At 38.1% G+C, this 22539-nt stretch overlaps 1 protein-coding gene across 2 annotated transcripts in view; it reads left to right on the top strand.

Annotated features, from left to right (window-relative positions):
• Positions 1-22539, top strand: part of EGF (epidermal growth factor) — a 141863-nt gene that overhangs the window by 912 nt on the left and 118412 nt on the right. For both annotated transcript variants that reach the window (XM_077142552.1, XM_077142551.1), the window contains exon 2: positions 21194-21393. In XM_077142552.1, coding sequence (XP_076998667.1) covers positions 21194-21393 — 200 coding nt within the window. The remainder of the gene's footprint in view (positions 1-21193; positions 21394-22539) is intronic.

The following is a 22539-nucleotide window of genomic DNA, read 5'->3' as shown; positions in this document are numbered from 1 at the left end:
TAAATACTTAATTGATTCGCTGGGTTGATTACCTTTATATTGAAAACTGGGGAAACAGATGCTTTTTTTCTTTTTTTGGCAGCTGTCTAAGCCATAAAGAAAAAAAGTCCTTCCTTCTTATCACTTTGTGTAAGAGCGCAGGAAGTGTTAAACATCAGTGAAATATCAGAAAGGGATTATGAACAAACACGATCTATCATTTTGAAGATTTACCTAAGTTTCAGATTAACTCTGTACTCCTCCCCCCCTCAATCTGCCGCTTTTGAAGCTCTGACGTGGCTAGTGTTTTAGCAACAGGTGCATTGTCACTTTGAGAACTGCCATGAAATAACAACGGCTAAACAAGCAATGCCCTCCAACCTTCCCCCAATATTAACTGCCTTTTTAATCAAGGAGATACAGGAGTTTCACTGAATGCAGATAACAATCCTGCCTAGGGACCCTTGCCTGAAAAACATTCTCTCTCAGTCTCTTTCTCTCTTTGTCTCTTTCTAGCTGTTCTGTCTCTCTGTTTTTCTCTCCCAGTCTCTCCCTCTTACTGTTAAATCCCTTTATTTAATCCCTACGTGGGTCTCCAACTGATGCTCAGGCAAGGCATCATTTCTATCCGTTGGAGAGCATAGGCTGTGCTGACTCTCACTTCTTGTCTTCCCTGAAGACTTGCCCTTTTGAGGAGAGCTCTGACCTCCAGAAGGAAGAAGAGTGAGAAAAACAGTTAAGTTTCCAGAACAGAAACCTCTGAAGACAGCACACAATTGCGGGAATAAAGAAAATAGAACTCAGCCAAATTGCCAAATTAGGCTTCTGTCCTGGCTTTCCCATTAAAGTAATTACAAATGAGGAAATCAGGTCCTTTCACTCAGAAGCTTAGGACTCTGTCATTCGGCAATACTCATTTTAACAGCTGAGTAGCAAGCATGCTTGAGGAAAGACCTGCATTCTAATCATCCCTACATCCCCTGCACCTGGAACATTTCCTATCAGAGTGTGTGCTCCGTATGTTCTCACTGAAAGAACGAGAAGCCTTTCCCGTCCTGCTTGATCACAGTCCTAGAGGACAATTAAAAGGGGATGACAAAAGACAAAAACAACCCCACAAACCTCTCAGTTAGCCGTGTGAGGCAGGGGAAATGTTTGGACAAAGTTACATCGAGTAGACTTGAGTCTCTCTGGGGTGGGAGAACTTTCCCTAGAGTGGTTGTCAGAGGACGAGAGTGGCACCACCAAATGCATTGGAGGCGAGGCGTGGTGGCATGAGCCAACCAGGAAGCCAACCGGGAAAGAAGAGTCACAAGGCAGGAGTAGAACCTGAAAGAGCAATAAAATGACAGAAATGAACTTTTACATTGCTTTAGGGTCTCAGGGAACAGCCTGATTTCCTCCAGAAGGCCAGCCTGTGCCTCGAGCTCCTCACCATCCCGGCCACGGGCTTGGAAGTGCCTGCGCTTCGCTGAGGCAGATTGCGTCAAATAAACTTGAAGCCCAAAATAGAGGCAATGAGTTAGGGAAAGTGTGTCATGGAGCGGAAAGAACACAGGTTTTAGAAGCAAACAGACCTCATTTCAAATTCATGCTACCCACTTAATAGTTGAGTCACATTGGAATATTGCTGGGAAAATAATAATACCCACCTTTCAGGATTTTATAGGGTTCATATGAGATAATATGCATACTACAATTAACATTGTGGAGATTAGATAGTAGGTGCTTAATAAATGTCCTCTCGGACTCTATGTCTTGGCTAAATCTCTTTGATCAAATCATACCATAATTTTTTGCCTTACCTGAACAGTGCAAAGACATGGCACAGACCCCAGGAAGTGTGGAATGTCTGGATGCCACCTCACAACTCTCCGCCTCTTTCCTCTCTTGTGCCTTGCAGGTCACTGTTTAAAACCCCATATTTTACATTCCACATCTCAATGAAGCTGATAAATGCCTATGTCACATCTTGTAACACCCTGTAATTGAGTATAGTATTTTCTCCTCTCTAAATAGATATGGTGCCATGGTCTATTTTTCCCTCATGTAAATTCTGCTTGCCTTATTAGTTGCCCTTGGCATTGAGACAGACTGCTTATGTGGCCAACCTGACCCAGCAGGAAGAACACTTCATGGTTTGACACGATTCTAGTAAACTGATGCAAGGTCCTTACTCATGTGACTGCCAGCTAGATAAACCAAGGGCTAGGAACACAGAATTAGCTTTTCTTTCCATTCATTTTTTTTTTCTTTTAATCACCTGAGTATTTTGATAATTTCTCTTTGAGCTATAGTAGGAGAGGAGAGCAGTGAAGAAAACTGCTGGCCAGTGACTTCTGAACTTTCAAGCCTGTTTGCCCCAGAGAAGAAAGATCAGTCGGGAAAAGGACCTGTTCCTGTTTGACAACTGAAGCTGCATTATTTATACGAACTTTCTTAGTAAATAAAGAGCGAGGAAGAACCGGCCAACCTTTAGGGAGCTAGCTGTGGGAGGAATCCTGGGGCACTAAGTTAGCCAAATGGGTAGATAACTTTTAGCAGTGAACAGTGAAATCATGGATTTTAACACTGGCTAAGACGTGGTCAACTTTCCAGTCATGTGCAGAGGATAGTAATTCCGTGATCAAAATCTTATTTGTTTTTTCAGCTGCAGTCATGCACAAAGTTGGGGGATAAAAATCTAACTGTAAAGAAATTACAGAAATGATCTTTTATGCATAGTATGTGAATGAAAGCATCTCCCAAATATGCCATGGTTTGCGATCTTGGAGGGATTCGATAGCTTAGTGGTAAAGAGCGTGAATTTTGGAGCCAGATTGCCTGGCTGTGTTCAAACTCCAACTCTGCTGCTTGTGAGCCATTTGTCTCATTTTCCTCACCATAAAATAAAGATGATCATACCCTCCTCCCAGGATTGTTGCCAGGATTGGGACAATGTGTTTGTTTTCAATCCTGGCTGCATATTAGAATCACCAGTGTCCAGGTTGCTGCCCCAGTAAGTCTAGATCAGAGTTTCTCCTGGAGGTAGAAACAGCATCACTTTTTTCCCCATCTTTTTTCTTTTACGGTTCCCTTGGTAATTCTAACAGGCAGCCTGATTTGAGAATCTAAGTTAATACACGTCAAGTGTATAAAACCTAGCCTGGCATGTAATACGCACTCAATAAATGTTAACAGCTACCAGTATTTTTATTGTTGTTAAAATCATTATTAGTGATAAAGTAGCAGTATTTTCTAAGTGTGGCTTGGTTTTTTCTAATAATTGAAAATATTTTTTTGCACATGGAAAAATACAATATTGAAAAATCCAATGATAGTTTTACATTAAAAATTGTGGTCAAAATAATTTCAAAGTGTACAACTTGTTTGTATTTTTGTAATCAGAAAAAAAATGCCTATTAAAAATACAAAAATGTACTCGGTTTGAGTGAGTACCCTCGTAGAGCTGCAGTTCTGTGGTTGTCTTTCTATAACATCAACTGATGGGAAGTTCCATTCAGAGATGGATTTCCTAATGAAAGGGTAATGATTTGATTTTAACAACAGCAAAAACAAATCTCATGAAAGCGATAGTGATTATTTACATTTTTGGGTATTTGCCCAATATTTGGGACCTATTTCTCCAAGATTTTTAAAGCTTTTAAGGGTCTATGAAGACATGATAAGTAGTTCTTTAAACAAATTTATGTTTTTAGGCTGGTTTGGGGTTGTTCAGATTTTTAACATACAGTTTGGAAGTTGGAATGCAAGAATCATTTGCTATTATTTAGAATAGAGCAAGAAATTGTTTCCCATCAAAAGTAAATAGACTAGTAATTAATTAATTAAGTAAATTCAAAACCTTATCTTATAATCTACAAATGTGTTTTTCTGAAAATCCGTTTGAAATAATTCCTCATTTAGTATGATTGATTGGTTGAATTTAAGTAGTCTTAAATTCCCCATCTGTTAAAAAATAGCAATGTGGATATACGCTTCCGATGCATATTTGTTTATCAATTATATATGTGTAATATGTATTATTGCAAACATTATAAATCACGTACTATTTCTAATATATTCTTTCTACACAATAATGAGCCAACATGCAAAATGTCTAAGTGCTGCATACCCTAGTTGGGAAAGCCTGTCTAGAAAAATATAAAATGATGGAAAACAATGCTTTACCTTGGCTTGTTTCACTTTAATGTGAAGAGAGAAGCAAAGGAATTATTAGACCTTTTTTTCCAAGTAAAGGGGAATTGCTCATGGTGAATGATTTTTTTTTTCTCAGAGCATGTAATGATAGAAATAAAAATGCAATAATATGTAGGATTGTCAGATTAAAGAATTACGTAATTGCTTAGTATGAGTATGTCACAAATATTGCATGGGACATACCTATATTAGAATTTTTGCTATTGTTTTTCTGAAATTTAAATTTATTTGAGCATCCTATATTTGCTAAATCTGTTAATGCTAGCAGTGTGTTTCATTTATTTTGCTTAATAGATAATATGCAAATGCCTTGTTTCATGCATAGTAATGATGCTATTGATAAATGATCGCATTGTCATATATTTTTCTTTTGTTTTAGTACATTACTTTACCTAGTCTTTTGACCAAATGAACACCTCAGTGATCTACTTAGGGTTTTTGTTTGTTTGTTTGTTTTACTGAATTATAAAGTGGAGTCTCTTACAAATATCAACATCCTGGAAAACCTACTGTTCTTAGCCATTTATCTAGTTTTAGGACTAGAGCACAATTATGTGACATCTCAGTATTTATAACTTTAAGAAAAATATATAGGATTTGAGCTCTGAGGTCCATTCCAATAGGAGGATATCCTGTGATTTGAAGGAAAAAAATGAAAAAAATAAGTTAGAACTCCAACATCATTTTCTTGGAAATTCTACATGGAGGTGGACATCCACATCCTAGAACTCCAGACTACTGTTTCAAACTCCTTTTCCTTCTTCATGTGCACCTGTTACTGTCTTCTGCTGTGTCAAAAGATAAAGAAAAGGTCTGAGATGACATGTGCCTTGAGGGAGAACTGGAGATGCCATAGTAGAATTATTGGTGATGTTGATGTTTTGGGGATGCACAGATAGAACTAGGATGAGTCTGCCTCAGGGAAAAAGAAAGCAGGAGGGCTTTGGCAACCATTACTGTTGTTTCATTTTACATCTAAAATGAGGCAACCATGAACAATCAGTTTAACTTAGACTTCAAAACACATTCTTATCTTGGACTGCACTGAGATTTCTTCCATAGGGCCAGAAGACCAGACCACATCCTTGAGAGTGGGTTGGAGTTTCTGAAATTCCCAAAGCCCATGGCGTGCAAGAACTACCATGTCATAATATATTTCAATTAAAATGCTCTGAGTCTCCCTCAAACATTCTGGGGAAACTCGATTTCTCCCTCCTGTATCCGGAAGGATTCCTGGGGGGTGGGGATGGTGATGTGGTATGGAGGGCTATGTGTTCCCCACTGGTTTTGATTGTCTGCTTCCACTGAATTATTTTTTTTTCTTTTTTTTTTTATTAATTAAAAAAAGAATTAACAAAACAATTAGAAATCATTCCAATCTACATGTACAATCAGTAATTCTTAATAACATCACATAGTTGCATATTCATCATTTCTTAGTACATTTGCATCGATTTAGAAAAAGAAATAAAAAGACAACAGAATAAGAATTAAAGCAATAATAGAAAGGAAAACAACAAACAACAAAAAAAAACAAAAACAAAAACAAAAAACCTATACCTCACATGCAGCTTCATTCAGTGTTTTAACATAATTGCATTACAATTGGGTAGTATTGTGCTGTCCATTTCTGAGTTTTTATATCCAGTCCCGTTGTACAGTCTGTATCCCTTCAGCTCCAATTATCCCTTCTCTTTTTTTTTCTTTTTTTTTTTTAATTAACAGAAAAAAAGAAATTAACCCAACATTTAGAGATCATACCATTCTACATATGCAATCATTATTCTTACCATCATCACATAGATGCATGATCATCATTTCTTAGTACATATGCATTGGTTTAGAAGAACTAGCAACATAACCGAAAAAGATATAGAATGTTAATATAGAGAAAAAAATAAAAGTAATAATAGTAAAATCAAAACAAAACACAACAAAACAAAACAAAAACCTATAGCTCAGATGCAGCTTCATTCAGTGTTTTAACATGATTACTTTACAATTAGGTATTATTGTGCTGTCCATTTTTGAGTTTTTGTATCTAGTCCTGTTACACCGTCTGTATCCCTTCAACTCCAATTGGCCATTATCTTACCCTGTTTCTACCTCCTGCTGGACTCTGTTATCAAGGACATATTCCAAATTTATTCTCGAATGTCTGTTCACATCAGTGGGACCATACAGTATTTGTCCTTTAGTTTTTGGCTAGACTCACTCAGCATAATGTTCTCTAGGTCCATCCATGTTATTACATGCTTCATAAGTTTATCCTGTCTTAAAGCTGCATAGTATTCCATCGTATGTATATACCACAGTTTGTTTAGCCACTCTTCTGTTGATGGAGATTTCGGCTGTTTCCATCTCTTTGCAATTGTAAATAACGCTGCTATAAACATTGGTGTGCAAATGTCCGTTTGTGTCTTTGCCCTTAAGTCCTTTGAGTAGATTCCCAGCAATGGTATTGCTGGGTCGTATGGCAATTCTATATTCAGCTTTTTGAGGAACCGCCAAACTGCCTTCCACAGTGGTTGCACCATTTGACATTCCCACCAACAGTGGATAAGTGTGCCTCTTTCTCCGCATCCTCTCCAGCACTTGTCATTTTCTGTTTTGTTGATAATGGCCATTCTGGTGGGTGTGAGATGATATCTCATTGTGGTTTTGATTTGCATTTCTCTAATGGCCAGGGACATTGAGCATCTCTTCATGTGCCTTTTGGCCATTTGTATTTCCTCTTCTGATAGGTGTCTGTTCAAGTCTTTTTCCCATTTTGTAATTGGGTTGGCTGTCTGTTTGTTGTTGAGATGAACAATCTCTTTATAAATTCTGGATACTAGACCTTTATCTGATATATCATTTCCAAATATTGTCTCCCATTGTGAAGGCTGTCTTTCTACTTTCTTGATGAAGTTCTTTGATGCACAAAAGTGTTTAATTTTGAGGAGTTCCCATTTATTTATTTCCTTCTTCAGTGCTCTTGCTTTAGGTTTAAGGTTCATAAAACCACCTCCAGTTGTAAGATCCATAAGATATCTCCCAACATTTTCCTCTAACTGTTTTATGGTCTTAGACCTAATGTTTAGATCTTTGATCCATTTTGAGTTAACTTTTGTATAGGGTGTGAGAGATTTCCACTGAATTATTGATCTGTTCCACGTCTCCTTTCCCTCATGTGCTGTCCCTCTCCCAGGCTCTATCACTTCACACCAGACACCACCTTGCTTTACTCACCAGTGCTATCTATGAGTTAGGAGGGTACAGACATTAGCAGAAGGTTTGGGACACACAAAAAAAAACAGGCCTGCCTGCATCCTTTAGCAGGTCAGCCAACTTAGACTTCAGCAGGTCAACCAACTAAAACATAACATTTAGGCATTCGTGTTCTTAAAAGTCCTTCAGTGATTGCCATCTAGGAGGAACGGCTTACCAGCCGTCTCTTTTTCTCTGCTGCTGTCCTCCTGCCATCAGCTGGGTCTTCTCTCTTCCTGAGTTATACCTATTCCCCTTTCTCTATTTCAGACAGCCCACATCCTTATGCAGAACTTTTTAGATGTCTTCCTCTCCCAATTCTGTTTTCCCGATCCTGTCCTGGGCCTACATTTTAAAACTAAATACATTTTCAGAAAATTGTTAAGTAGTGCACCAAAGCGTTTTGCCAAGCAAGAGCAGTTATTTCCTGGAGGAAAAATTCTGATCCTAGGTTTGTAAACCAATTGTTTTCCACTGTCTTCTTTACTGGGAGAATGTTAACCTTGAGAAAGAAGTGAAGATTCTTGGAGGCAGGTCTCAGGTGGTGGGGATACTCTCTCTTCATCTCTCAGGAGATGCGATGTTTCTCCTGCACTCTAAGGCCCGCATGCAGCATATCCCATGCCGGGGAGTACCCTTTCCTTGGTCTGGTGGATATAAATCAGATGTAAATCAGGGCACTGACTTGAAAAGAGACCTTAATAGGTCTTGGCCAGTGATTGTAAGTTATTCTACATATTGTTCTCTCCCTCCTTTATCACCAATCCTTATGGAAAGTTTTACTGAAAGTGAGAGATTGTCTCACTTATGCTGAGGAAAATGAGAAAAAGGCCTGTCTCACATTTCAGGTAAAATGGTACAATGAAAGCTCTGTCCTCTCCTCTGAGCTAGAGAGTCAGGTGGGAGGGGCCATCCCGGGATGCATCAGGGCCTCAGTGTGCAGTAGCCAGAGGTCAGGGAGGTCAGGCGAGAACCACAAATGGGGTGAGCATGAGGGAGGCAGGGCCAGAAATCTCTCAGAAAGATCTAGCGTGGGGGAATTTTATAGGGGGATAATTTCCAGTGACTTTGCTCAGTGGAATCCTCCAGAATAATTTGAGTGCATAAAATAAATGTGCCCTGACTTTGTAGTCACTGGTTGGTAAGGCCAAACATAGGGTTTATACATTTATGAATAGAAACTCATGCTTGGAATGGTCCCCAGTCAGCCAATGATCCAAGAGTGGGAGAATCAAATAGTTTGGACTGTGGATGAAGTCCTGGGTCTATATTTACATTTATCAATAACTTAGAGGTTTCATTGTACCTATTTATGTAGATTAATTTATGCCATCTCTTAATCCAGATACAGAGTTAAAAATCAAACATTAGGCCTCAGATGAAAAAATAACATAAATTCCTTACTTGAAAAATCAGTCATATAAAATCTGTTCAACATTTTTAACTTTCTGGCTACTTTGATTAGAATGGAGAAAACTAGGGGAAGAAACTAGTAGCTTTCTGATATGTGCAAGTTGCCTGATTAAGACATTACAGCAATTATTTTATGAGGTAGTTTTTCTAAATTTGGTATAAGCAAGAGTTAAAAATGCAATAACTAGCCTCAGTAACTGGTACTGCATTGGAGAGCATTGGCAAGTTCTTTCAAATTCCCAATTCAGTTTTTAAGAATGGACTTTCTTTTGAGGAATTCCTAAATTTTTTTTCAAGAAATTCTCAGATTCCATGGAGCAGCTTAGTGTTTAGTTTAGTTTTAGTTATTATTCCAAATTGCGACAGTCCTAGAGCTAGGGAACTGAGTGAAAATTTAGAATTAGAATCAACTTTAAGGAAGAACCAACCAAAACCCTGAGAAGAGAATTTAATTGTCCTCATTGTCTATTTACTTCTTGCTGGCCAGTCAACACTTGCATCCAACATGCTGAAACTACTCACTGTGAAGGAAGTGCTACCTGGATAGCAGTAGGTACCGAGAATGCTGAATCCCTTTGCAGAGATTCTTTATTAACACAGAGATGGTTTTGTTAATCCTCAGCTATCTTGTCTACTGGAGCTCATGAAAGAAAGATGACGAGTAAGCTGGGTCAGAGGGTGAGTCATATTTTTGTCAGGTGTAAAAAAAAAAATGCATTAAATCAGAAGGATAGTTAGGCCTCTTGAAAGGTCTCACCACGTCTGGAGATGCATTCCAATTGCATTTTATAGGGCAAGCATTATCAGCCTGCAAAAGCTGTTGTGGATAATGCACGTAACCGTGTCTTTCTTTAGGAGTTGTTCTTTATTTTCCTCAACATCATCACTCAGCGCTTTCCTCTGTGGCAGGGAATTAACAAGTGTATAGAAACTTCACTTGTTTTAGTCACAGACAAACTACTCTCATCGTTTCTTGACCTTCTGCCTAAGCCTGGAGTTTGAATTGGTATGTGCCCTCTGTTCTCACTTATGACCTTTATTTTCAGATTCTCCCAAGCCTGACTAAACATGCTAATGTCTCTCAGGGCCAAGGTTCCCCAAGTATTTCCCAGGATACTTAGCCCACTGGAATTCGGGTGAGTGCGAAGGCATTGGAGATTCAGGATTCTCCCTTGACAGTGATTCATGGTATGTGCTGACTTATTTGTAAAGGCCCCTCCCAAAGCTAGGACAGAAAAGGCCTTCCAGAGAAGAAACTACCTCGTTTCTCCATTCAGAACAGCCTGTCTGGGTGCTACAGACCAGCTTTGTGCATAGATTTCATTCATGAGGCGGTTCTTTTGTGGGATGGGCCGTTGCTAGGTTACCCAGCATTGGACAGTGTCATGGCAGCTGCCTTTTTCTTTAGCACATGGTATGCCCAATGAGAAGCAGTGTTTTATTGCAGTCACTTCAACACTTGTCCGCTCGAAATTTCAAAAGTTTGAAGAATCTTTCTTCTTCCACAGACTGTATCCTTATATAACAGTTCAGAGATGGAAGACCAGTCAAGCTAAACATTGTCATAAAATATGCCTGCTAACACCAATCCTGTGTACTTTGCATCCTTCTTTACGAGGTTAAAAGCAAGCCTGGAGGCAGAAGCTACTGGAGATCTTCAAGTATTTTTCTCACACCCAATTATTCTGTTTACTGTAGGATTTTCAATGGCAAAGGAATTTAATCTCTCCTTGGTATGCAGGGAAATTGCAAAGGTTACTGTCATTAACATTAATTCTCTCAGTTCGTGGAAATGTATATCATACAGATTCAAGCAATATTGTTTAGAATTTTAAAAGCTCTACATGGATTAAAAGGCTTATTAGATCCAGGGCATAAATTTGAAAAAGCTACTAAATTTTATAGCTCTTGGTTATACTACTGAATCATAGCAAGTATTTCACATAAGAGGAAAAAATAAGGTGTGTGAAGAAAAATTTCCACCTAATCTCAATGCATTTAAAAAGCACCCACAATTCCCAAGAGAGGCTGATAGGTGGTGGCAGGGAGCTCTCTTTCAATATCAATGTATTATCTTTTGGGATGGAAAACCAAATGAAAGAACGCTGTGCATGGATGGGACATCCTCCTCTTTAACATAAGCTCTGCCGGTGCATACGGTAGTCCCAGGTTTTATTAGTTCATCAGACGATTGAAACGCCGTACCGAAACAAAGCGTGGATGCTTGACTGAGTGAGTCGTGGTTGGTGCTTTACACAAGTGGATTGATCTTGTCATAGGAGGAAAAATGGAGTAGTTTCGGGCAGATGGTTGTTGTGTCATAGTTGTTAATTGCCTCATGTTGCAGGAAGGAGTTTTCTTACTCTTGGTTAGTGTGCTATGCCTGACATGTAATGTTAAACCTCAGCTTTTGAAATGATTGTAGTCAAATTAGGGAGCTGATACTACCTACCTCATAGGATTATTATGAAGACTAAACAAATGAGTTCACATAAAATGCTTAGAATCCTGCCTGACACAGCGAGTTCTCAGATGTTGGCTATTACTCTTTACCAAATACAATACGTTGAGAAATATAGCAACACCTTTATCTTCGCTCAACTGCATAATTGTTTTTTATACTCATTTCTTCAAATTTTTAACAATGTCTAGAGAAATCTGAACTTGGTTTCTTGGTGTGGGCAAGCCTAAACAATATCTTAGCAAGGTGTTTGTGATCTTATTATCCTTGATGAGAAAGCATGGCACCAAATCCCCAATTAATGATTTTTGTTTAATAATTATTCTTGCTGTTTGTCACCTTTGCTTTCAACATTCCAAGAAAATTACATGAAGTATTTTTCCTCCATATTTTACTGCTGTGCAGCAGCAAGGATCCAGAATTTAGCATTGATCGGGGTGTAATTAATGAGAACAATGAAATTAGGCTCAGGGGACAACTAGACTTCAACATTTCTAAATTCTTTTTTATTTTTATCTACTAGTATAAGAAATTCAGAATGTAGTGTCTATAGGCACACATTTATTTGTTTAAAGCCTTGCATTTGAGGAACGTTGTTAAAGATAAGAAGGCAATTTTCTTAGTTATAAATGAAAATTACATTAAATTTTGTACCTCTGATACATTTTTTACAAATTTAATCAATTGATTAATTTTTGGGACTTTCTTTGGAGTATAGAGCACTGGGTGTCATTTGGGAGAGGTGCTCTGTTTTAGGTAATTGTTCATTTCCTTTGGTAGAGCTCTTGATGACACATTATTGACTTTTTTTTTGGCATGAGCAGGTTCCCGGAACCGAACCCGGTTCTCCGGTCTGGCAGGCGAGAATTCTGCCACTGAGCCACCGTGGCATTGCCCACATTATTGATTGTGATTTACTATTTGAAGTTTAAAGCAACAGAGAAAAGGAAACATTTCACAGAAAGTTGGAGTTAAGATGAATAACATTTATCTAGGAATTTACCACAAGCTTAGTTTCTTCACGAAAATGCCAGAAACATGGAAACTATTGAATTCTAGAATACAGTAAAGGGAGGAAATGAACTGATAAATGCTAGATTAGAAAGGATCTTCAAGAAAATCTAAGTCAACCCACTTAGAGGTTGAGACCCAGAGAGATTAAGCAACTCTTCAGGATCCTATGAGACCTGGACTCTGCAAAATTTGTATCACCCACACTAGCTTCCAAGATTTATTATTGAAAGCTCCCAGATGTAATGATCTCATTAGTTGTTCCTATAAAAAATTATTAAAAATTTTAAGTTGGTTTAGGGGAACTTTTTTATTACATATGGTTTTTTATGTTGAAAGCACTTTGAAAATAGGACTGAGATTTCCTTTCATATATATTACAGCGATTAACGAATTCAAAAGGTTTAACAAATACTTATTCAATATTAATTATTAGTTGGGCTGACAGTGGTGACATCACCACTCTTATGCAGTTTCCTGAGGGCACAGTGGGCCTCCACCATTCAGAGGGTCTGAAGTGATACGGGTGGGGTTGGGGAGCTGCTGTTTGCCTGACCTATATGCATCCTATTATCTGGTTTAACTGAAACTAACTCACAAAAGTCAACAAGCGGCTTAAAAACCTTCTCACCAAGAAACAAGAGATTGCAGACTGTACTAATAATACAAACTCAGGAGAACAATGAGGAAGTGACAGGCTGCCACTTATTCCTAGAATGAGCTCTTTGTTTTACCGAAGAGGTAAAAACAGTGTGACTCTCTCTAGATCTGACAAAAAAGCAAGAAACAAAATGGAGACATGAATAAGAAGAGAGCTTGAAAAATGGACTTGTGTTTGTTATTATCAGTGGTGAACCTCACAAGTGTAAAATGTGCCTTGAAATATTACCTAATGGCAACACGAAGCCATCATGATAAGCAAGGTATTTAAAAATGAATATCCAGAATATGAAAACAGCTTTTTATGATGTTCACAAGTGTATTCAAAGTTATGATATTTAAGACTACATTTACTAAGGTTAGGGATACAAATTCAGAAGCCTCTTTTGAGGATTTCTACAGTACAGCGAATGAGGAAAACATTTTTTCCTCCTATCTCCTGATGTGCTAAAACATGGCTTAAATGATATATGAAAAACCATGTGTCAACAAATTTAAAGATGTTTTTTGCCAGTAAATACAGTTGGAGACTGCAAAGAAAGCATCACTGAAATTTTGAAGAGATAGGTATTAGAAAAATGTTGAATGAAGGTAAAGGTATTTCTAATGTCTCAGTTTATGGCATATACTAGAAAGTACTAACCAATTTACTGACCACTACGTGTAAGGAAGGATTCTAAGTTCTTCACCTAAATTAATTTATTTTGTCATTATATCCTGCGAGGTAAGTGCTAGTAGTATCCTCATTTTAAGGATGAGGAAACTGAGGTACAGAGAGGAGCGGAAGGTCACACAGCTATTAAGTAGTGGAGTCAGTAAATGGTAACATGAGTATTCTGTCTCCAGCACCAGTCTTAACCATCCTAATAGCTCTGTTTTGACAGTCAATGCACAACAAATTGGTTTTTTTTCTCTCTTTTTTCATGAGCCAATGAAGGGATAATGCATCCGAGAAGATATTTTCACTGTGGTAAATGACTTTATCATTTTTTAAAACGTTTATGAAAAAAAAAAGTAGTATGAGGGCGCCCTGTGCTGAGGAAGCCACTGCATGTACTGGAACAGTAACCAAAAGGTTTTTTGGGTGAGATCACAGAGGGCCCTACCTGTGAACTGTGTTCACTGCCGCCTTCCCCGGGAAGCTGTGCGGTGAAGAAACTGAACCAGAACTGCCCCAAGTGCTATGGGACGTCATCAGTATTGTTCCTTCTTCCAAAGCAAGACTAAAAGAGACTCTTTATAACACTTTGAGTTGGATGGGAATACCATGAAAATATTTGTTCCACGTGGTTTCCACAGTGTATCTTGAAGCAAAGCACTTAAGAGAATAATCAAATGTTACCTATTTTTTTTCTAAAAATGGGCACGTGTTTCACTTTTTTTTTTTTTTTTTTACTTTTCCTGGGATGACAAGTAGCTGTTGATGGTATACACTCAAAAAATAAAACCACAAAGCTTCATCCCTGGAAGATAAGGTGCATTTTTAACTACGAGGAAGAAAGCGACTGCGTAATTGTTAGAAATTTGTGTATGAAGAGAACATTTTGAAATGGTGGAAATTTTTCCATTCTTATATGATTTCGTTGTTGAATCAATGCCAATATGCCACCCATTTAAACTCTCATGTCTGTGTTCTTAGGAAACCTTTAAACAATTTTTAGCTGATTTAAAAACATCTTGCAAGGAATGTTTATCTGTTTTAGTTTAGTTGTTTAAATATTTATATAAAATGCAACACCTGATTAGTTTGCATTTATGATTGATATCTAGGAAGACAGAAATCTGCTGGTCTAATTCAATGAAATTAATGTGTAATTGATGGATGTGTGAAAAAAAGTGAATCTTGTGATTTTGTAAACACAGCCAATGAAGCATTCCTTCCATTTGATATAGATATTATCGTGAAGTACCTTTTTTTTTGCCCAGGACAGCTGCAAAACAAAATGTCAAAAAACATAGAACTTTACATCAGATTTTTGAATTGCTGTATCAAAGTCAAGAGCAAATGCTAACTAATTAGAAGGCATTGCGTAAACTCAATTTTTAACACGTAGAGAAACTTTTGGGTCTGTGGGACATCCGCAGCTGGAGAAGTCAGCCAGAATGTGGAAAATACTGTAGGGGCAAAATTCAGAAGACCGGTTAAGATAGTGATTTCTGTGTCTTGCCAGATTTTTTTGTAGGTGTGTATGAAAATCCGGAAAGACTTTTCTAATGTTTTAATGTTGGCAAATGCATTTTTCCCGGTGGTCTTTAAATAAAATTAAACATAATTTATGCTGACAAGCTGAGGGATGTCTGAACATGCTTACTTAAGATGAAGGATTTCCTATAGCACGGGAAGCTTGTCAGCATTCACTATTCTGCAAAACTGGATCATTGGAACAGTTTAAAAAGTTATACTCAGCTGTGGCATTGGCAAAGAGGGAGACATATAGATCAATGGAATAGAATAGTGAGTTCAGAAGCAGCCTCGCACAAATAGGGCTGTGCACAAGCAATTTAATGGAGAAAAGATGGTCTTTTCAACAAAAGCCATTGGAATCAAATCCATAAGCAAAATGACAAACCTCAAGCTAAATCTTACACCTTATAGAGAAATTAACTCAAAATGGGTCATCGATCTAAAGATGTAGAATTATAAAACTTTAGAAGACAACATAGGGGAAAATCTCTGTGACCAGGGGTTGTGCTCTTAGATATGACACAAAAGCACAATCCATAAAAGACAAAATTGCTCAACTGTATTTCATCAAAATTAAAATCTTTTGCTCTGCCAAAGACATTCTTGAAAAGACAAAACTGCAGTGATAGAGAAGAGATCAGTGGTGCCAGGGTTATTGGGGGTTGGGGCTGGGGGAGGGGGGTTGACTCTAAAGTCATAGCTCAGGGCATTTTTTGCAGGGATGGAACTATTCTGAATCCTGATTGAAAGAGTGGTTACATGAATCTCTATATGTGTGTTTTTCATAGAACTATACACCAAAAGGGAAAAAAAGTCAATAGTAATGTATTACAAAAATAATAAATGTTAACTTATCTACAAACAATTATTACCACTCTCTAAAATTTTTTGGCTGAAGAATATCAATATACACGAGTGTTTGTGTGAAACAACTTGTTCTATTATAGAGTTAGATATAAAATTATCCAAGTTGAGTAATTTTAGGGATCTATTTAAAGGGACCTATTTTATAAATAGTTCCTGGAAAATGAATGCAGAAAGCCCAGGCTTCTGACAAACATGCCTGGAACTGCATTTCCTGAAGTGGGTTCCTTAAAATACTTGAATTATTAGACGTTATGTAATAAGAGTTTCTGGTCAATCCAAATGGGGATAAACTACATGAAGCAGTAGGTGCTGGTATATGAAGGCTAGATTCAGCCATCAGACAGGCATAGCTCTGCTATTTGTGAGCTTTATGACTTGTGGCAAGTTAATTGTGCCAAACTTGTTTCCTCATCTGTGAAATGGAGAGGACGAGAGTGCCTATCTCATACTGTCCTTAGGCAGTTAAATAAAATAATACCTTCAACGTGCTACCCAAGAAATAACACACAAGACGTGAGCTATTATTATTGCAACAATATTCCCTGCCAATCTACTTGGGGGATCAAAATGTCTATCAGCACATTAAAGAGTCTGAAAAGTTCTGTTGGCAAAAACAAATTTGACTTTGCAGAACCTGTTAGTCTCAATTACCGTTCAGCTTGCTTCATGTGAACGTGGGCTGAGGGTCGGGTAGGAGCTCTTTCCCGCTTTGGATGACACATTTCTACCACCAGGCAGATGCTAAGGGTGGGAATCTTCATTCCCATTTTTCAGAAAGCGAAATTGAATCCCAGAACTTTACTTGCAGAATTAAGATTTAAATTCAAATCTCCTGGCTCCCCTTTGTAGAGGCATTTTCTTTTGCTAAGTCATCCAGCTCCTCTATCTCACCTACCTTCAATTTTGACACTTATGAATAAGCTGAGAAGAAAGCTGTGATGGCCTCAAAAGTCGATCTGTGCTGTTTTAAGTACTGTAATTGAAAAAAGGAGTTGCAGATAGTCTTTCAGGGTAAAATAAAACTTTCTGCACTTCATAAAACTCAAGATATCATTTTGAGTCTGTCTGCTCAGGGTGGTGATAAATGACTCCCATCGTGGTGGTTGTTTTCCCCTTTTTTTGGTGGGGGTGGGGAGCAGTGTGAGGAGGCGCCAGGCTTCCTTACATCGTGTCCATCCGTTTAAAGCTCATACTTTTCTGATGGTGTCATTGAATCACGGAGGTCCAGAAGCTCCCTTTTCACTCTCTTTGTCTTGTGACTCTTCTGTTCTGTTTCCAGGTTTACAGCAGGAAGCCTGGGGTGGTGAGGGCGGGTAGCAGCGTTGGCCAGAGAAAAGACATGGATTTCCTGTTAATCTGGTTTCTAGTATCATTTGTGCATTAACTAGGTCTCGTGAGCCTTTGCACCTGAGGCCTGCAGAAGCCGGGCAATGTCTCAGCTCAGTACCTGTGGGAGAGCACTCCCGCAGTCACAGCACATAAAGGGCTGCATGTAGGCAAAGGTTCTACCTCTGTCTTCCACTTCAATCAAAACCTGTTTTTCACAACTGGTCTTCAGTGCCCTGGGAAGCCCCAGATCTGTGTAGCCACTAACAAAAGTCTTCAATATTCTCCAAACATTCTGGATCTCTCTTTAATCCCACAGATCCTCTACTAATCCACAGGTTGAGAAGTCAGAAGTTCCAATTAATTTGCTGTGACCTGTGTGCTGTTTTCAGATTTGTATTCCTTAGAAAATAATGTTGAATGTCTATGTACTTTCCGTTCCTGAACTACACCCAAATCCATGCCATAGGTTTTGACATGGGAACGTTTTAGCTGTTCAAACACACACCCTGCTGCCATGCAAATCCACAGAATGTACCACACACCAGGTGTTTGTTAAATCCTTGACAGGTCTGAGAAAACACTAACTTTTTTTTCTTATTTCCAGCGGTAGTACAGACTAGTGACGTTTTCACCAAGACTACATCTCAAAGTCTTTTGTTTTCTTTTAAATCATATTTTGTTTCATTCCTATTCCCTGGTTTACATAAAATAATGCTGACAGTGCAGGAGAACTAACAGCGTTTTGAAGGAAGTGGGGTTAAAATCTGTTACATAGTAAAACGAGGCTCATAATGTCATGACATACATAACCCAGACCAAAGCAGGGCTGTGTGTGGAAAGAGTAATGGGATGAGAGGGCAGTATCTGGGTTCTAATCATCACCAACTACCAGTGAGACTTTGGGGGGAAAAAAATCACTAAATTTCAAATATATTTCCTCATCTGACTAGACCTATGTGCTACATATTCTCTAAGTCATAAGAATCACCTGGAATGCTTGATCAAAAACAGCTTCCTAGCCCTCTGCCCAGACTTACTGAATTGGAATCTCAAGGGAAAGGAGCTGGGAAAAAATACACACACACGCACACACACACACACACACACGCTTGCACACAATCACCCTGTGTGATTCTTTTGAAAAATTTTTGGAAGCATTGACTTAGGTAAACTCCAGGATCTTCTAGTTCTAAGATGCTGTGATAAACTACAGACTCTGATGTGCCTTTGGATGGACACCATCTGAAGACAAAATTTCTTGTTATTGCTATTTGGACTTAGTATTTTTATAATTATTCTGCATCTATTTGTTGAAAAGCTACCAAAGTCCCTGCTATATTTAAGTTTTAGGGATCTAAGTATTCTTCAGATTTCTCTTCTCTGACTTGCTATTTAATTATCTGGCCTAGATAGCTCATGGTGTTGTACTGAGGATAAATGAGATCAGGATGTAAAAGATTGTTATTGCTAATCTATTGCTGTTAGTAAAATAATTACTGTAAGATAAACTCTGTTTTTATGACTTTGATCACTGTGCTAGTTGCTTTTGCTTCATTCCTACTGGTAAAAGCCCAAGCAAATAGACAAAACACAACATTTTTAAATTAACTTATTTAAAATTTTTGTGTACCTATTATGTACAAAACAATGTGCCCAGTTCTGGGGTGGACAACATTAAAACGCTTAGAATGTCTTTACTTTCTCCCCCCCCCTTTTTTTTTTACTCTGGAAATATCCCATTTACTAATACTTTTAAATGAATTAAATGTTTAGTCATTCTCATCAGTATATCAATGCATTAGAACATTAATAGGTTGTGGAGGACCCATTAATTTTGTTCATAAGAGAATGCATGACTCATATATAAAATAGAGGGGTCCTGGTAATAAATCTATAGGCCCGTTCTAACTTGTGGCACATAAATAATAAGTAGCTATTGATTTTCTTCTTCTCCCTAAGTATTCTCTCGCTAAATGTAGGGTGCTGTTTCTTAGTTGTTTTCCTTTTCATCATGATACTTGGCGAATGATAGCCGTGATCCATGATCCATGGCTATATTAACAAGACACGTTTTGCAAATATTCAAATCTGAACAGTGGGACAAACCCAGGTGGTGAAACTTTGCTTGTGAGAGTAAACACTGGCAAGTTCTATTTAAGTAATCTATGTTAAAATATCTTCTCATTTCTAATTTCATTTGCTCTCCCCGATGATGCTCTGATAACGGGTGGGGAAGTGCTGTGACCTGTCCAGAGGAGCCTGTGGAACCAGGACTAGAGACTGGGCCGCCTGGTTCTTGCCTTTCCACCTTGTCCGCAGCCACCTCTGTGATTCTCCATCTGGAGAGGGATGGAGTGCGGGCCTGGGGTTGCCACAAAGACGGGGGAAGAGTGATTTGAGCTGATTCTCTTAGATGTTATGCCATTTCAGATGATCACGGTCTCACAGGTCTCCTTGCCCCTTCTATCTGTAAGCTGATACATCCTCTAAGGTGGAGTTCCTTTTCTGACTGTAAAGCAGAATCCTTGAGCAAGAGGATGCGAATTCATCATCTTCTTTAATCCTTACAATAATAAACACGTTTATTAAGTCACACTAAGGTATTGAGGTTTAATGTTAAGACAGATTTTAGTAAGCCCAGCAGGGGGGAACAATATATTAGAGCTCCAAAATTTCCATAACAAAGTATAATAGGTGGTTTCTTTTCGAACATTAAAATGAAGCCTGGGATGGTGCAACAGTGGCTTCCTTGGAACCCCCACTCGTCCCAGTGATTTGATGATTGTTTAAAGGCAGAGGGGCATGAGCCTCCCTGTCCGTGGTTAAGAGAGACCTGGGATGCAGGGGGTGAAAACTTAGTGACGTCACGGGGCATCAAAAGCAAGCTCGATGTTCAGTACTTGGGCTCCGAGTGGGTGGGCGGCCACCACTTAGACCAAGGCAGGGTAGAGGGCATGGCCCTGAAGGAAGCAGGTGGTCCAGTGAGGCCCAGCAGCCAGACTGAACAAACAAAAATACAGAGCACTCAGTTAAATTTGAATTTCAGATAAACAGTGAACAGTTGGTTAGTATAAGTAAGTCCCATGCAATAGACAACGCATACTTTTACTGAAAAATTATTCATTGCTCATCTGAAATTCAGTTTAACTGGGTGTCCTGTGTTTTATGTGGCAACATTAACAAGATCAAAATATTTCAGATCCTTCATTGGATGGTGCTTCAATTTTTCTTGCTCCCACTTAAGAACTCTAGTTTTTCCATCTTCTTCTATGTCACTGCTCCTAAGGCATAAAGTAAAATTGTAAGGTAAAGCCAGAGGAGAGGGAGCCCATTTCCAAAATAATGATAATATCTGTGATTTTGTTTCCAGTTTAGGTCTTTAAAATTTACATTCACATAAACCCTTTCCATAACAAAGTATAATAGGTGGTTTCTTTTCGAACATTAAAATGAAGCCTGGGGTGGTGCAACAGTGGCTCAGTGATAGAATTCTTGCCTGCCATGCCAGAGACCTGGGTTCAATTCCTGGAGCCTGCCCATGCAAAAACAAAACAAAAAAAACAATGAAGCCTGGTGTTTTATAGATGAGTGTCTTTCTCTTTTTTTTCATAATTTGGCAATGTTTGTTTCTAACAATCAATTTGTGGAGGTGATTTTATAAAACGAATTGTGAATCACCTTTAGGAGCTCTTTTTTCTCTACAAACTGTTCTTTCAAAACTTAAAACAGAAATTTATTAATTCTGCTTGTATTCTTGCATTAATTCTGCAGAAACATTTTTTCAAGATCAGATAAAATAGGATTGAAAATATGTAACTTGATTTCTTTCTTCCCAATAGGTCCTGCACCTTTCTTAATTTTCTCCCATGGAAACAGTATTTTTAGGATTGACCTGGAAGGAACTAATTATAAACAATTGGTGTCAAATGCTGGCATATCCATGATCATGGATTTTCATTACAATGAGGAAAGAATCTATTGGGTGGATTTACAAAGACAACTTTTGCAAAGAGTATTTCTGAATGGGACGAAACAAGAGGTAAAGTACAATTTCTTGTGGTATTTAAAGGATTTTTGTATAGGCAGACAAATTTGATATTGTGAATTTTTGACGAATAGATAAATGAAAATCATGTTACAGTTTAAATGTGCCTGGCACAGATAGGTATGCATTAAATCCATGTCTTTGATTCCATGTTACTGAACAAGCCCACAGATGTGGCATTGATATTCAGAAGCCTCCAAAGGGGGAAAGCAGAGATGTGAATGTAGTTTTGAAAATATCTAAATGTATGAAATGAGATTGCCATTTTATGTTTAAAAGCATTGTTTACATAATTGTTTTCTGCCCCAGTGGGGTAGAAAAATGTCTGGAAACATTTTTTGGTTGCTACATCTGGGAGGGGATACTAGTGTGTGTTACCGGCATCTAATTTGTACAGACCAGGGATGCTGCTGAACAAGTTGTAATGCACAACCCCACAAGAAAGAGTTCCAAAGGTCAATAGTGCTGAGGTTGAGAAGCCTTGCTGTATCTGTATCAAATCTCAATCATGGGTTTTGGTACCTGATATTTAAAAAGGAAGGGTTTTTATTTTTTCTTTTTGTTCTTAAGGTGTACAGCACATGACAGGTATCAAATATTTTGCTGAAGTATATGCAAAGAAGCTTTAGTCTTTCTTCTTAATTGGTAGAACTCTTACATAAGCCCTTGCAGGAATGCTCTGTCAACTCTTGGGAGACGATTACAGACATCAGGTGATTAGAGAACCCTTAAGCATTTACTCCCAACACAAAGTGTCCACTGTTTTTCACCAAAGCTTTTCCCCACCAGTTATTCTTAAAAAGTCTCAATCAGGTGCTAATCTGTTTGATGACGTCTCTAATACTTACTAATCTCACTTTTAACCAGGAAAACTTATTATTCTCCAGTCTTCTGTTGAAATCTGGAGTCTAAGAATCTGGAGTTTCTCCTGTCACAGAACAGGGTAAAAAAGGTCAAATAGTTGTGAATTTATATTGTCATTAGGCTAAGATTGGCCTAATGTCTAAAATTCCATCATTATATAATCTCCTTTTGGCTAAAACATTGTTTAATGGAACAGCTGCTAAAATGCAAATCATTTACTTGAGTGAGCTAATATGTTAACACATTAGCAGCTGGTAAAATGGATAGGCTGGATGG

The sequence above is a fragment of the Tamandua tetradactyla genome, chromosome 24, assembly GCF_023851605.1.
Source record: "Tamandua tetradactyla isolate mTamTet1 chromosome 24, mTamTet1.pri, whole genome shotgun sequence".
NCBI classification, from domain to species: domain Eukaryota; kingdom Metazoa; phylum Chordata; class Mammalia; order Pilosa; family Myrmecophagidae; genus Tamandua; species Tamandua tetradactyla.
This window is presented reverse-complemented; position numbering and strand designations above follow the sequence as displayed.